General features: G+C 53.8%; 7 protein-coding genes across 7 annotated transcripts; 6 read left to right on the forward strand and 1 right to left on the reverse strand.

The window, feature by feature from the left end:
• Window positions 1-358: 358 nt before the first annotated feature.
• On the forward strand, window positions 359-1,289 carry AB675_9194 (3-oxoacyl-[acyl-carrier-protein] FabG; the record flags this gene model as incomplete). Its single annotated transcript, XM_018149706.1, has 3 exons — window positions 359-413; window positions 464-719; window positions 770-1,289. 3 exons carry the CDS (start codon window positions 359-361, stop codon window positions 1,287-1,289), a joined length of 831 nt encoding a protein of 276 aa, XP_018001393.1.
• A 310-nt stretch (window positions 1,290-1,599) lies between these two features.
• On the forward strand, window positions 1,600-2,447 carry AB675_9195 (uncharacterized protein; the record flags this gene model as incomplete). Its single annotated transcript, XM_018149707.1, has 2 exons — window positions 1,600-1,820; window positions 1,982-2,447. The coding sequence occupies 2 exons, from the start codon at window positions 1,600-1,602 to the stop codon at window positions 2,445-2,447; spliced, it is 687 nt and encodes a 228-aa protein (XP_018001595.1).
• An 823-nt stretch (window positions 2,448-3,270) lies between these two features.
• AB675_9196 (uncharacterized protein) lies at window positions 3,271-3,804 on the forward strand (the record flags this gene model as incomplete). Its single annotated transcript, XM_018149708.1, has 1 exon — window positions 3,271-3,804. One exon carries the CDS (start codon window positions 3,271-3,273, stop codon window positions 3,802-3,804), a length of 534 nt encoding a protein of 177 aa, XP_018001473.1.
• Window positions 3,805-3,866: 62 nt separating this feature from the next.
• On the forward strand, window positions 3,867-4,334 carry AB675_9197 (3-hydroxyisobutyrate dehydrogenase, mitochondrial; the record flags this gene model as incomplete). Its single annotated transcript, XM_018149709.1, has 1 exon — window positions 3,867-4,334. The coding sequence occupies one exon, from the start codon at window positions 3,867-3,869 to the stop codon at window positions 4,332-4,334; it is 468 nt and encodes a 155-aa protein (XP_018001480.1).
• Window positions 4,335-6,012: 1,678 nt separating this feature from the next.
• Window positions 6,013-6,291, forward strand: AB675_9198 (uncharacterized protein; the record flags this gene model as incomplete). The annotated part of the gene is made up of 3 exons (XM_018149710.1): window positions 6,013-6,077; window positions 6,134-6,212; window positions 6,268-6,291. 3 exons carry the CDS (start codon window positions 6,013-6,015, stop codon window positions 6,289-6,291), a joined length of 168 nt encoding a protein of 55 aa, XP_018001594.1.
• Window positions 6,292-8,045: 1,754 nt separating this feature from the next.
• Window positions 8,046-9,142, reverse strand: AB675_9199 (Isoflavone-like protein; the record flags this gene model as incomplete). Its single annotated transcript, XM_018149711.1, has 2 exons — window positions 8,046-9,005; window positions 9,053-9,142. 2 exons carry the CDS (start codon window positions 9,140-9,142, stop codon window positions 8,046-8,048), a joined length of 1,050 nt encoding a protein of 349 aa, XP_018001639.1.
• A 1,045-nt stretch (window positions 9,143-10,187) lies between these two features.
• AB675_9200 (Eukaryotic translation initiation factor 1A) lies at window positions 10,188-10,704 on the forward strand (the record flags this gene model as incomplete). The annotated part of the gene is made up of 2 exons (XM_018149714.1): window positions 10,188-10,206; window positions 10,271-10,704. The coding sequence occupies 2 exons, from the start codon at window positions 10,188-10,190 to the stop codon at window positions 10,702-10,704; spliced, it is 453 nt and encodes a 150-aa protein (XP_018001380.1).
• Window positions 10,705-12,018: the final 1,314 nt, after the last annotated feature.

The following is a 12,018-nucleotide window of genomic DNA, read 5'->3' on the forward strand; positions in this document are numbered from 1 at the left end:
ACGGCAACGAGCATATTCACTCTGCTTCCTTGTGGCATTCCAACACAAACTCGTTCGCGCGTTCATGGCCCAGGTATGGTACCTGCGCTACAATGCCAGTTAGCATCCTCCTCCAACTCCCCCGCACCATACCCCTCACTCCACACCAGGGGGGCTACTAAATGGGTAGGCATACTTGGAGCTGCATGATGACCTCGGTGGCAGATGCGGCTCCGTGCCCTCTCGCCGAGTCGCCGCGAGTCTGTTCAGGAGGACCTTGAGTTCATAGCCATCGCTAACAGTAGACTGGATTTCGAGCAACACCTATTGACGGCAGTCGCGACCATCTTCTACTTACCATCGATCCAGGATCTCCATCATGGCACTTCCCGAGCCACCCATCTACCCAGACCTGAAGGGCAAGGTCGTCCTTGGTAAGTCTTGCCAGTTGAACACTCACGACTATACTGAGCACACGTCACAGTGACAGGCGTAGGCCAACAAGGCGACCCCGAGATGTGGGGAAACGGGGCCGCCACAGCCCGTGTATTCGCCCAACAAGGCTGCAAAGTGTTCGGCTGCGACATCAATCTGCCGTCCGCAGAGAATACGAAGAAGAGGATTGAAGCGGAAGGAGGAGAAATGACGGTCGTGCAGGCTAACGTTACCAAAACTGACGAGGTCAAGGCCTTGGTCGATGCTGTGATGGCGAAGTACGGACGGATCGACGTTCTTGTGAAGTGGGTCTTCCTGCAGAAGTCCCTCACGTTTCCGATGCTGACGGGAACAGTAACGTCGGCATGTCCCAACCCGGCGGTCCAGCAGATATGTCTGAAGAGGTATGGGACGCACAAATGGACGTCAACCTGAAATCAGTCTATCTCTGCTGCCATCACATCCTCCCGATCATGGAGGCCCAGAAGTCTGGCGCAGTCGTCAACCTCGCCAGCATTGCAGCCGTTCGATACATCGGCAAGGCCCAGATCGGCTACTCCGCTACCAAGGCAGCAGTGATTCAATTCACGAAGGCTACAGCGTTGATCTACGCCAAGAAAGGCGTTCGACTTAACGTTATATTGCCTGGCCTGATCCATACGCCTCTGATTGGGAGTTTGGCGGAGAAGTACAACAATGGTGATGTTGAGGGTTTGGTGAAGAAGAGGGACAGTAGTGTGCCGATGGGGAAGATGGGTGAGAGCCATGATGTGGCTTACGGGGCATGCTTTCTGGCAAGTCAGGCGGCGAGGCATATCACGGGGCAGAAGTTGATCATTGATGGGGGTGTGGTCGGGAATGCTTCGCCTGGGTAGACTATACAGGGAGATGTCTGGGTATGATGCAATGTCTTGCATGTGTAGGAGGTGTTCTCCAAGGATGTTGGAGATGGTAGACGAATAGAAACGTGGACGACTCGATGCTCCTACGGGTGCCAAGATCGTACTGTATCACTTGCCTCCTGTTGGACATCAGAGTGCCTTCCACTTGCTGTTGTGCTACTGGCAGGCGCGTAGCGACAGGTCGTTATAGGCAGTCAAGACCAGTGGCAAGAGCAGTTCACGCCAGTCGACTGACCAACCTAACGGATACTTATATCTCGTTGCCACAGAGGCGTCCACGCCCATGACGACCCTCCCACCCTCAGCAAGCGACCAAGTCTTCGTCGAGGTATCAGCCCTCAATGGCGGCTTCGTCACACTTCCAGAGAAGCTGTTCGTTACGGACGCAGACCCTAATCTCAAGAAGACTGTCCCATCAATGTGCTTCCTCATACGACACCGCTCGAAATCTGGCAAGACCGACCGTATCGTCTTCGACCTTGGCATCAAGCGTGAGTTGACACAGTAAGTCTTTGTGTTCCACTCACTTTCGTAACATGGCTTGCGTTATGTCTTCGGAGTCCTGCCGGAGAGTAGAACGCTGGGCACAAAGATGCAACCGCCTCATCTTTGCTCCAAGTCGGAACCACATACCCTGGTCTTGATCCTAGACTAACTCACATCAGGTATGCCCAAGGCATGCGAGACCATCTCTCCAAACGACAACCCATCACCACCTCGCCCGACACAGCGGAGAGCCTTCGCAAGGGCAACCTCGATCCGGCGACCGATATCACCCACGTGATCCTAAGCCACACTCATTGGGATCACATTGGCATGCCGAGCGACTACCCCAACGCTCAATTCATCGTCGGCTCTGGCACGCTGCACACCATCGTGCATGGCGCAAATCACTATCCAGCATCGATGTTCGAGAAAGACCCCTTACCTTTCGACCGCACGAAAGAACTTCCGCCAACAGCAAACTCCCCGTGCGCAGACATCGCCGCGCCCACAACACACCAGACAACCCACACCTGGCGACCCATCAGCACCCTCCCCAACGCAACCGACCTCTTCGGCGACGGCAGCATCTATCTCATCGACGCCCCCGGCCACCTCCAAGGCCACCTTAACTCCTCGCGCGCCTAGGTCCCGATCGGTGGCTCTACCTGGGCGGCGACTGCTGCCACGACACACGCATCATCACGGGCGAGAAGGAAATCGCAGAATACGACGACGGGCATGGAGGGTTGAGGAGCGTGCATTCGAACTTGCCGTTGGCGAGGGAGACCATTGCGACGATTCGGGAGTTTGTGGAGGCGAACAAGGGGAAGGTGGAGTGGGTTATTGCGCATGATTTGGGGTGGTGGGAGCGGAATCAGGGGAAGTTCTGGCCTGGGAAGATTTGAAAGGTTTAAGGGCGTGGCATTTGGACGCGGTGCGTATATACTATCTTGTAACAGCGACTGTTGTGACGCGTCCTTCTGTTGCGGCAGAAAGGATTCACATGGTTGGTGACAGACAAGAAAGTACAACTACTTGATCATCAGAAATATCTCTGTCATCCGGCTTCGATGGAGCCCCATCCTCCCCACAGATCTCCACGGACACGAGTTCCCCAGATATCATCCTTCTCCAATCTCCCCATCCCACTGGCACGTGCCCCTCGTCATACAGCCGCTACGTAGTATGCAATGGCTGATCAGGGAAGGGGTCAGTACGGGGATTGGTGTGGTTTCATCGGACGAGGGAAACAGCGATACAACTGACCAAGTGCCCAGAGACCAGGATAGAGCACGATGAGCTTGCTGGCATTCAAGATACATTCCATTGTAGCCGACTGAAAGCATCTGCGACGCAGTAGTCGACCAGCTATCAACCAGTTGGGTCAAGACTAGCATAACCGCGTCGCTACAGCCGATTGATCCACTGTCTGGTCTTCCACAATCGAGTTTCCTAACAAACAATCACCATGGCGCATACAACACCATCACACCCAACCCCATCGCCACCACCACCCACGACTTATGGCTGGATAGGCATAGGCAATATGGGCTACGGCATGGCAATGAACATCGCCAGAAAGATTCCGGCCACCGCACATCTCCTCATCAACGACCTCAGACAGGACCAAGTCGCAAAGTTCCTTGCCGAAGCAGTCGACGAGCACGGCCTCGATCCTGCCAAAGTTAGCGCCGTCGACGCCCCAGCAGAGATTGTTCAACGAGCGGAGATCATACTGACTTCGCTGCCGCATGATGAGGCCGTGAAGGAAGTATTTGAGAATGCTGAGACTGGGATTATTGCTGGCCTTTCGCGACCCACACATCCTGAAGAGCACACGCAGGGACACAACTCCACCGTGAAACTAGTTCTCGAAACCAGCACCATCGCCCCAACCACGACACTCCCTTTGCACGAAGCGATCACCGCCATGGGCACACATACCTTGACGCGCCAGTCTCGGGTGGCATTCCTCCAGCCGCAGCCGGAACACTCACCGTGATGGTGGGCGGTGCTTCCAGTGTGCAAGATCCAGCCTTACAGCGCGCCCTCCCAGTCCTGAGCATGTTCTGCACACCAGCTAAGATCTTCGCCTGTGGGCCTCCGGGCGCTGGGCTGGCGACGAAGCTAATCAACAACTACGTTGCCATGACGTCCTTCATCGGGCTGTGCGAGGGCATGAACACTGGAATTCGCTATGGTCTTGACCCCAAAATTCTGGGACAAATCATCAATGTCTCTAGTGGGATGAGCTGGAATAGTCTGCATATGAATCCCGTTGCTGGGGTCGTGGAGGGCGCGAGCTCGAACAGGGCATTCGAGGGCGGGTTCCCGACCGAACTGGCGCAGGGCGTTATGAGGCAGGCGAGAGACTTGATGAGGCAGGTTGGAGGGAATAGTGTGTTTGGGGATCGAGTGGAGGGGGTGTTTGAGAGGGGTGTGGAGGATGAGAGGTGTGCTGGGAAGGAGTGTAGGAGTGTTTGGAGGTTGTGGGAGGGGGAAGGGGAGGCACTGGAGGGCTTGACGGGTTGAGCAAACAAGTTACTTAGCAACAGCTGCTTGATGATGCTCTTGGGCTGTTGGAACTTGACAGAAGCCGAGGTCAAGAGCTGCTCGAATTTTCGAGGCTCGGGTGCTCCTTGATCGTCGAAAGCTTTCGCGGCTCCAGCTTCTTCGACAGTGGCCTCGGGGACAAAGACACAGACGAGATTCCAGAGAGCAGGAGCTTGTTTGCTTCGTCCAGCTTCAGATCACAGAGTAAACCGGATGGTTTACTGATGCTCATTTTGATATTGTTCATCTGCGGCAGTCGGTCGCTACTATTCTGTTGGATCGTCTGTTTGCGGCATTGCAGCCGTTGATTGTGGCGGCGTTGGCGCCATTGGTAGCTGACGTAGATTACAATACATAGGACGAACACGATGGCGGCTACGATGCCAGCGTACTTCCAGCTTTCAGGGGTGGGGTTGTGCTTACTTGGTTCAAGCATGCCTACCGGAGGACTTGCTGGCTCGCTACGTTTAGCGGCCAGTACGGGGTTATGAATGTTGTTTGTTTTCGTCGGTGCCATATTTGCGTTGCTCAACAGGTTTCAATGTTCTTCAAACAGAAAATACCATCAAATTCATGCTGAATATGCGCCGTCTGTTGTCGTTGCTCGAGTATCGTCGAAAATAGGTGCTGGTCTCTTTGTCTGCTTGTCGCTTCTTGGTCGACCTGATTTGTTGTCGAGACAATGCTGTTGGCGGAGCTCGAACAAAGAAACGCAGGCATCGTGGACTTGACCGTTCGAGCTGAGCGGGCTGCTTTCGATGGGGATGCACACTTGTTGGGAGAGTGACTGTAATTAGGAGTGAAGTCGTTCGCAGCTGGGCGGCTGCCACCTGTTTAGCACGTCCGTTCGTAGGCCATACTCCAAGCAGACGAAATGTACTAATACGCGACATGGGAGAAGGATCGCATAGGACAATCATAGTTGCACAAATTGATCGCGTACACCGTGGTCTTGACTCTTGTGCTGGCTTCACACACTCGCATCGCCATCATCATAGGATTTGCCGCCACCGCCTTCGCGACCTCCCATTGTCAGTCTGAACCTAGCCCGCCCAGCCATACAGCAGTCCAAACATGCCATGCTGCATAGTATGTGTCGACAAAACCCCTCGTAGCACGCGATTGCGCTGCTACCCTCGTCGTCCGGACAGGCACAACAACGCTCACAGCTCTTGGCCGGTTCAACGAGTCAGTGCGAATCCGGTCATCAAGCAAACGTTCGTGCTGCCGGAGTCTGCGAGCAGGAATGATAAAGATCGTGCTAAGAGGGATAAGAAGGACGAGAAGAAGAAGAACTCGGAAAAGGACGACGACTCGAGTAGCAGCAGCGACGGCTCGGAATATGTGCCTATATATTTTAGCACAAAAACGCTGAAGGAGATGGCAGCCAGAGTGAAGCGCGCGCGGTAGCCGAGCACTTCTCCAGGTCTGAACTCAACGATTCTAGCATGTCGAATGATTGGGAACAGGAAGTTACCCCGGGCTTCACAATGTAGAGACATGATGAAACTTGAAGGCGACGAGCCTGGAATGACGTCAAACGTCCTCAAATGGAATTCACTGCCTGCTTCCCGTTCGCCTTCCTCACATCCATTCTGCTCCTTTCCGAACAAGAAGGGTACCCAAGGAATCTACTTTCACAACTAGCCAGATCACCATGAACGTCCCCAAGTTCAACGAGCGCGAAAAGGCTCTCGAGAACGACTATATCCGCAAGAAAGAGTCAGATCGCTAGCCGCTTCAATGGTCGGGCGAGTTATACTAACGGTGGAAAACAGGGCGGAGAAGTTCAAGAGCAGCGTCCCAAAGCCAGGTACAACCTCCACGGGGCCGCAGGGAAGTGCTGGGGGACAACAGGTGCGACACTCTCCCCTTCTGTGGAATGGTCCGATCTGACCTAAACGTGCTACAGACAAATTCGGGCAACCAGAAATGAGGAATGACTATGTCTGCTTGAGCATCACAAGGAGTATTGTTTGATCGGAAGCATTACTACCTATGTAGTGTTAGGGTGACAACACTGTGACTGGCGGCCCCTCAGGCTCACGCTTCGAACCCTCCGCTCCACCTCTTTTCTCAGTACAACGTCTACGGACGTTTATCATCTGTTATGACTGGGCATTTTGCGCTTGTTGTCATCCGTAAACACGCTCAGACCAGTCAGCGGAGAGCCTGATAGGCTTGAGCACCGTCAGCTGAGATCAAGTCCCTGAACTCTCCTCTCCGCCCCACCCCTGATGGACGAGAGAGGTGGAGCGGAAACGGTTTCTGAGCACATTTTACATTTCAGCTGGCTTGATTATGACTGGAACTTAACGACTTTCTGACATGTGATGTCCAACCGCAGTTCTATATAGTCTGCACCTCCCCTCGCTCTCCTCAGAGATTTTCTTTCCTTCCTTTGTACAACATCTGTCGAATAATATTGCCATATTTCAAATTTGCCATACTTGAGCATTGGAATATGTTGGTATTTGAAGTCATATGTGTGTGCACCATTGTCTGGCTTTGCTTGCAGAGCCTTCGGGGGTGAATTGTGTATGTAAAGTAGCATAGTATGTGATGGAAGACGAAGCAGTGTCGTTGTCGCTGTCGCTGGTGGTGAACCTGCGATCTGGTAGTCCTTTGTTGCTCCTGCGTCGTAGATTTATTACTCTTGCCTCCCGTGTAGCTTCATTGGCTCTGCCTCGTAGCTCTCGCGCTCTTGCCTCTTGAGGCCTTTGCTCTTGCCCCGTAGTCTGATCTACTCTCTAGCTTCCATTCGGGTAGAGCAAGAGCCGCCAGGAACGCTGAAACCGGAAGCAGCATTTGCTTGTGTCAGCGACGCCGAAGAGTGACCTCTCCGTTCCGCTCCTCCCTTCTATATGTTTTAGAACGGCAGAACGGCAGTCTCTTCGGCCACTCCGAGCCGCCTCTCATGCACACGACCACGGTCACCAGTGCAGTACCTGAAGCCGACCCGGGCAGCGTACTATACAACAACCGGTTCTGTCTCTACAAAGCCTCCTCAGCCAATCCGAAGCTGACACGCCCCCTCCCCGACCCGTCCCGCCTTCCCCTTGATATAGCTCCTGCAATGCTTTCCTCTATTTACACCATCTGAACCTCCTGCTCCAGGGATATCCTACTACGCCGCATTCCTCCAGCCACGGCCACGACCCCCGAGCCGCCCGAGATCACATCTCCTGAATCCTCAGGGCCATCGAATGCTTGTAGGGCACAGTCAAGCCTCAGTGCCTAAATCGGAGGAGCTGTCGGTCGGTCACTATTGGTAAGAGTCGTAAAAGGGGTGAATTCCGCAGTTGGCATGTTTTCCGTGGGCCACTCATAGACAGGGGCGCCCTTATAGTTCGGTTCTGTCTGTGGCAAGCATGACCACCCAGGCCTGGTAATGACTCTCGAAGGCCAGTCTTCGAGATACTCAGGCCGCAGGGATGCATCGTTTGGTGGCGGATAGCAAAAGGTCAGCATCGTTGTCGTCGTTACCGAGGTCACGCCATGAGCTGTCTTCAACATAAACGCCAGGAAGGCTGACCAGATCAAGCGAGACGGATGCATAGTGTAGACCATGGAGAGTAATATGCGATGAGAATGGAAAGTCTGGCCAGGGACGACCTTAGACTATTAAATACCTAAGAATCTCAGCTTCGTCGTGGAGACAGGTGGCCAGAGTACCTTATGTTGCCCCTCTTAGTGCACAGCATCCTCCTTTCGGTGCGCATTCTCTCCCGAGAACCTCTTCGCAAACACCGCCCCAACATCCCCCTCAATCCGCCTCTCCTTCCCCTCCAACACCCTTACAAGATACTCCTCCAACCCCATCGGCTTGAAATCCGGGTAGAGCTCCTTCGCATCCAAATACCCCAGATACTTTGCATTTTCCAACGTATTGTCCCCCCTCACAAACTTTGCATAGTTATACTCCGCACTGATCACCCCAAGCCGCTTCGCCCAACTCTGCGGGTCGCCGGTTTTGAGGGCCTCGGCGTACGCGACGCGTGCTTCGTCGCGACGTTTGAGTGTTTCATTGTCGTCGATGTAGACCCGAGGGATGGTCTCGCCGGAGAGGCGTTCCATAAGGGACCAGATGTCGTTCTGGGAGATCTCGTCGGACCAGGTGACGACACGCTTGTTGAGGGTGCGTGGGTCGCGGATGATGCGGGCAACGTAGCGACCGATGTCGCGCTTTTCAGTGAGGAGGGTGGGCTTGTTGCCGTCCCCGTTGATCTCGGTTTTCGGGATCCACATGGCATAGTCGCCTCGCCCACTGGGGAGGGAGGGGAAGGAGATGGAGTGCCAGTAGCCGACATCAATGATGGTGAAGGGGACGCGCAGGCGGAAAATGTGGTCGTGAACGAGCTCCTTTTCGTCGCGGCCCATCATGATGCCGCCGCGGGGCGAGATGCTGATGAAGCCGCAGGGGATGAAGCGTTTGATGTTGGCGGCTTTGGCGGCGTCGGCCCAGCGGTACTGTTCGTTCTGGGCATTGGCGCCGAGAGCGCTGATGAGAATGTCGATGTTTTGGAGGTGGGTTGTTAATTCGGGGACGGGTGCGCGGATGTCGCCGACGACGATGTTGATGCCGCGGTCTCGGAGAGACTGAACGGCGGTACCGGAAGCGGATGTTGGGCGTGTGAAGACGGAGACTTCCTGGTGATGATCAGTTGAAGTGTTTCGTCGGCTGAAATCGTACTGACATATCCGCCGTCTTCGATCAAGCCATTGACAACGTCTTCGCCCGTCTCGCCTGTGCCACCAAGAATTAGCACTCTGAGTTTCGCCGCCATGATAGTCGAGACCAAATGTAGATTGACTGGTACTCGATGCCGTGCTTCAGGAGGCGCTCTACGAAGCTATATGAAGACCAGAGGGTGTGAGCTCGAATGTAGCCGACCATGGCCTGATCCGTCAGCCACTCGGACGAATTTCCATGGTCAGCAGGACTCAACGAGTACTTTTGGTAGAGATCGGTACTGATCTCCCCCGGATTCCATAACGGACGGGCGAAAACAATTAGCCGTTCGGTCGAATTTGGAACTGAAGGTTGCAAAATCCGTGTGCATAAACGACACAAACAAAATTGTGCTCTGAGTTGTCCACACGGGAAGTCGAGATAGGTAGTACTCTGTTGACATCAGTAGAACGTCGTTTGATACTGGTACTTGCGGTCATGTTAGATTGACCGCTTTGTAATGGTGGTGAAGCGACTTAACATCGTCTTCGTTGTGGGAGCGCGATTGGATCACCTCGTGCGCATGTCTTCACGGAGTTCCATGATCGCGATCAAGACAGGTAAAGCTGGCGATGGAACATGCGCCAGATAGCTCCGAGTAAAGTCAGATCGGTGTTGAACAAGGCCGACCGGGTGTCGTGGAATCCATTGCGGCCCTTCATCGGTCAAGACCTACCTGAACAAAAGGCCCTTGTGTTAGATACCTGTGACTCAAGGTGTTTGAATGCATTCACAGTCAGCAGCTCCTCAGACTCTTGACATGTACAGCTCCCATCGCAGAGAGCCTCTGTGCTTCTCGGATGCCCCTGAAAGTGAAGGAACTGACTGACACCATTTGATCGAGTTGCTGGAGACAAAGCAAAGTGAAGGATCAAAGTGCCTAGAGTTGTTGCCAGAGCCACTACTAATCACTCTGGGCCAGTCACGTGGCCAAGTTGCCCCTCACAAACCTTGAAAGAATACCTTACAGCGGCAAACGCAGCCTCCACCTTTGTTGGCTAAATACACCACACCGGTATCCTCACAATCAAGTCACACTCCGCACGACGATTCTCATCCAGACACAGACACCCACCAGAGAGTCGACTTAACCATTCACCATGCCTAAGAACAAAGGAAGTAAGTCTCAAAACCGATCACACCCCTCCCACATCGCAAACAACCACTGACGCCTAAATCACAGAGGGAGGCAAAAACCGCCGCCGCGGCAAGAACGAGAACGACAACGAGAAGCGCGAACTCACCTTCAAAGAAGAAGGCCAAGAGTACGCCCAAGTGATCAAGATGCTAGGCAACGGCCGCCTCGAAGCCCTGTGCTTCGACGGCGAAAAGCGGCTTGCGCACATCCGGGGCAAACTCCGCAAGAAGGTCTGGATCAATCAAGGCGACATCATCTTGCTGTCGTTGAGAGACTATCAGGACGAGAAAGGCGATGTGATCTTGAAGTATTCAGCGGACGAGGCGAGAAGTCTGAAGGCGTATGGCGAGTTGCCGGAGAATGCGAAGATTAACGAGACGGATACGTATGGGCATGAGGAAGGGAATGACAATGTGGAGTTTGACGAGGATCGGGATAGTGATAGTGATGATAAGGATATTGATGTTGACAATATCTGAGCGGGGGTTCCGGGAGGGAATGCATTAGGGAGGTTACGACTTGCAACAATCACATATGTCTGTCGCTTCGCGACATGGCACGATGGCACAAACGACTCATCGAATCGACATATGGACGCGACACGGACAAAGAACTTCGACGTCCCGACACCCGCGAAGTTGTGGTAGTGACTACGCTCTCGGACATCGCAAACACATAGTCTGGAGCCTTGACTCCAAAGGTCGTCTCGCAGTCAGAAGACAGCCGCAACGAGCTAAGGCCCCAGTCACCACACCTGAAATCAATGCAGAGAGGCTTATGCTGTGGCTTCTCTGACAAGCTGGCCACTTCAATGAGCAAAATTATCTCGCTTGAGTCACGGCAACTCATGTGGTCTTCCTATAGCTCACGGCGAACGAACGCCGTTCAGCTTTTCCATTTCTCACCATCATCCTCGCATTCGGATTGCTCCCATATTTTACAATAGTCTGTCCTTTTTCATCCACAACCCGCCAAAACCCAGGGTCTCCTATGTGGGAATAATTCATCGTTCCGGTGACAGTACCCACCCCCATCATAGTCTTTTGCGCGATGAGCTTTGCCCTGTTCCGACCGATGGTGAATGTGCCCCGGACCCTATTGATACCTTCCTCAGATCCCGCCAGCGAGTTGAATTCGTGTGCGATGGGTGCCAGTTCCTTCACAACGGCGTCCGCGACCATCGCCTTCAAGCCGGACTTGGTCATATTAGCAAGCTCAGCCGCCACCTCCTCTGCTGTCCTTCGGTCCCGAGTCGTGTGCCGGAAGATGTCAATCAGGTTGGCCACGCCTGGGCGGCGGATGTGGTCATAAGTAATGCCGTCCTCGGAGTCAGTGACTGCGCCCTTGATCTTCGCTCGAATGTCCTCTTCACTGTCGTTGATCATTATCCTCGATGCTGGGTCTTGATCGGATTTGCTCATTTTCTGGGTAGGATTCTTCAGGCTCATGATCCTCTTAGCAGGACTGATCTGCGGCGTAGGAGGGGTGAACAATGGCTGATCAGCCGGGCAATATGCGTGGTTGAATCTCCTGGCTAGATCACGAGCAAATTCAACGTGTTGTGCCTGGTCCTCGCCAACGGGTACGATTTCTGGCCTGTACAGCAGAATGTCGGCTGCCTGTAGCACGGGATAGGAGAAGAGCCCCAGCTTGAGCTTCTCAATCGCGGCACTGTCCGTGACTGAAGCATCATCCGGCAAAGACAACTTGGACTTCCACTGAGTCATGCGCGAGAGGTAGCCTGTTGAAGCAACCGTTGAAAGGATCCACATTAGTGAGGCGTGATGTCCGAT

Source organism: Cyphellophora attinorum (assembly GCF_001299255.1).
Source record: "Cyphellophora attinorum strain CBS 131958 chromosome Unknown Contig9, whole genome shotgun sequence".
Classification (NCBI taxonomy): domain Eukaryota; kingdom Fungi; phylum Ascomycota; class Eurotiomycetes; order Chaetothyriales; family Cyphellophoraceae; genus Cyphellophora; species Cyphellophora attinorum.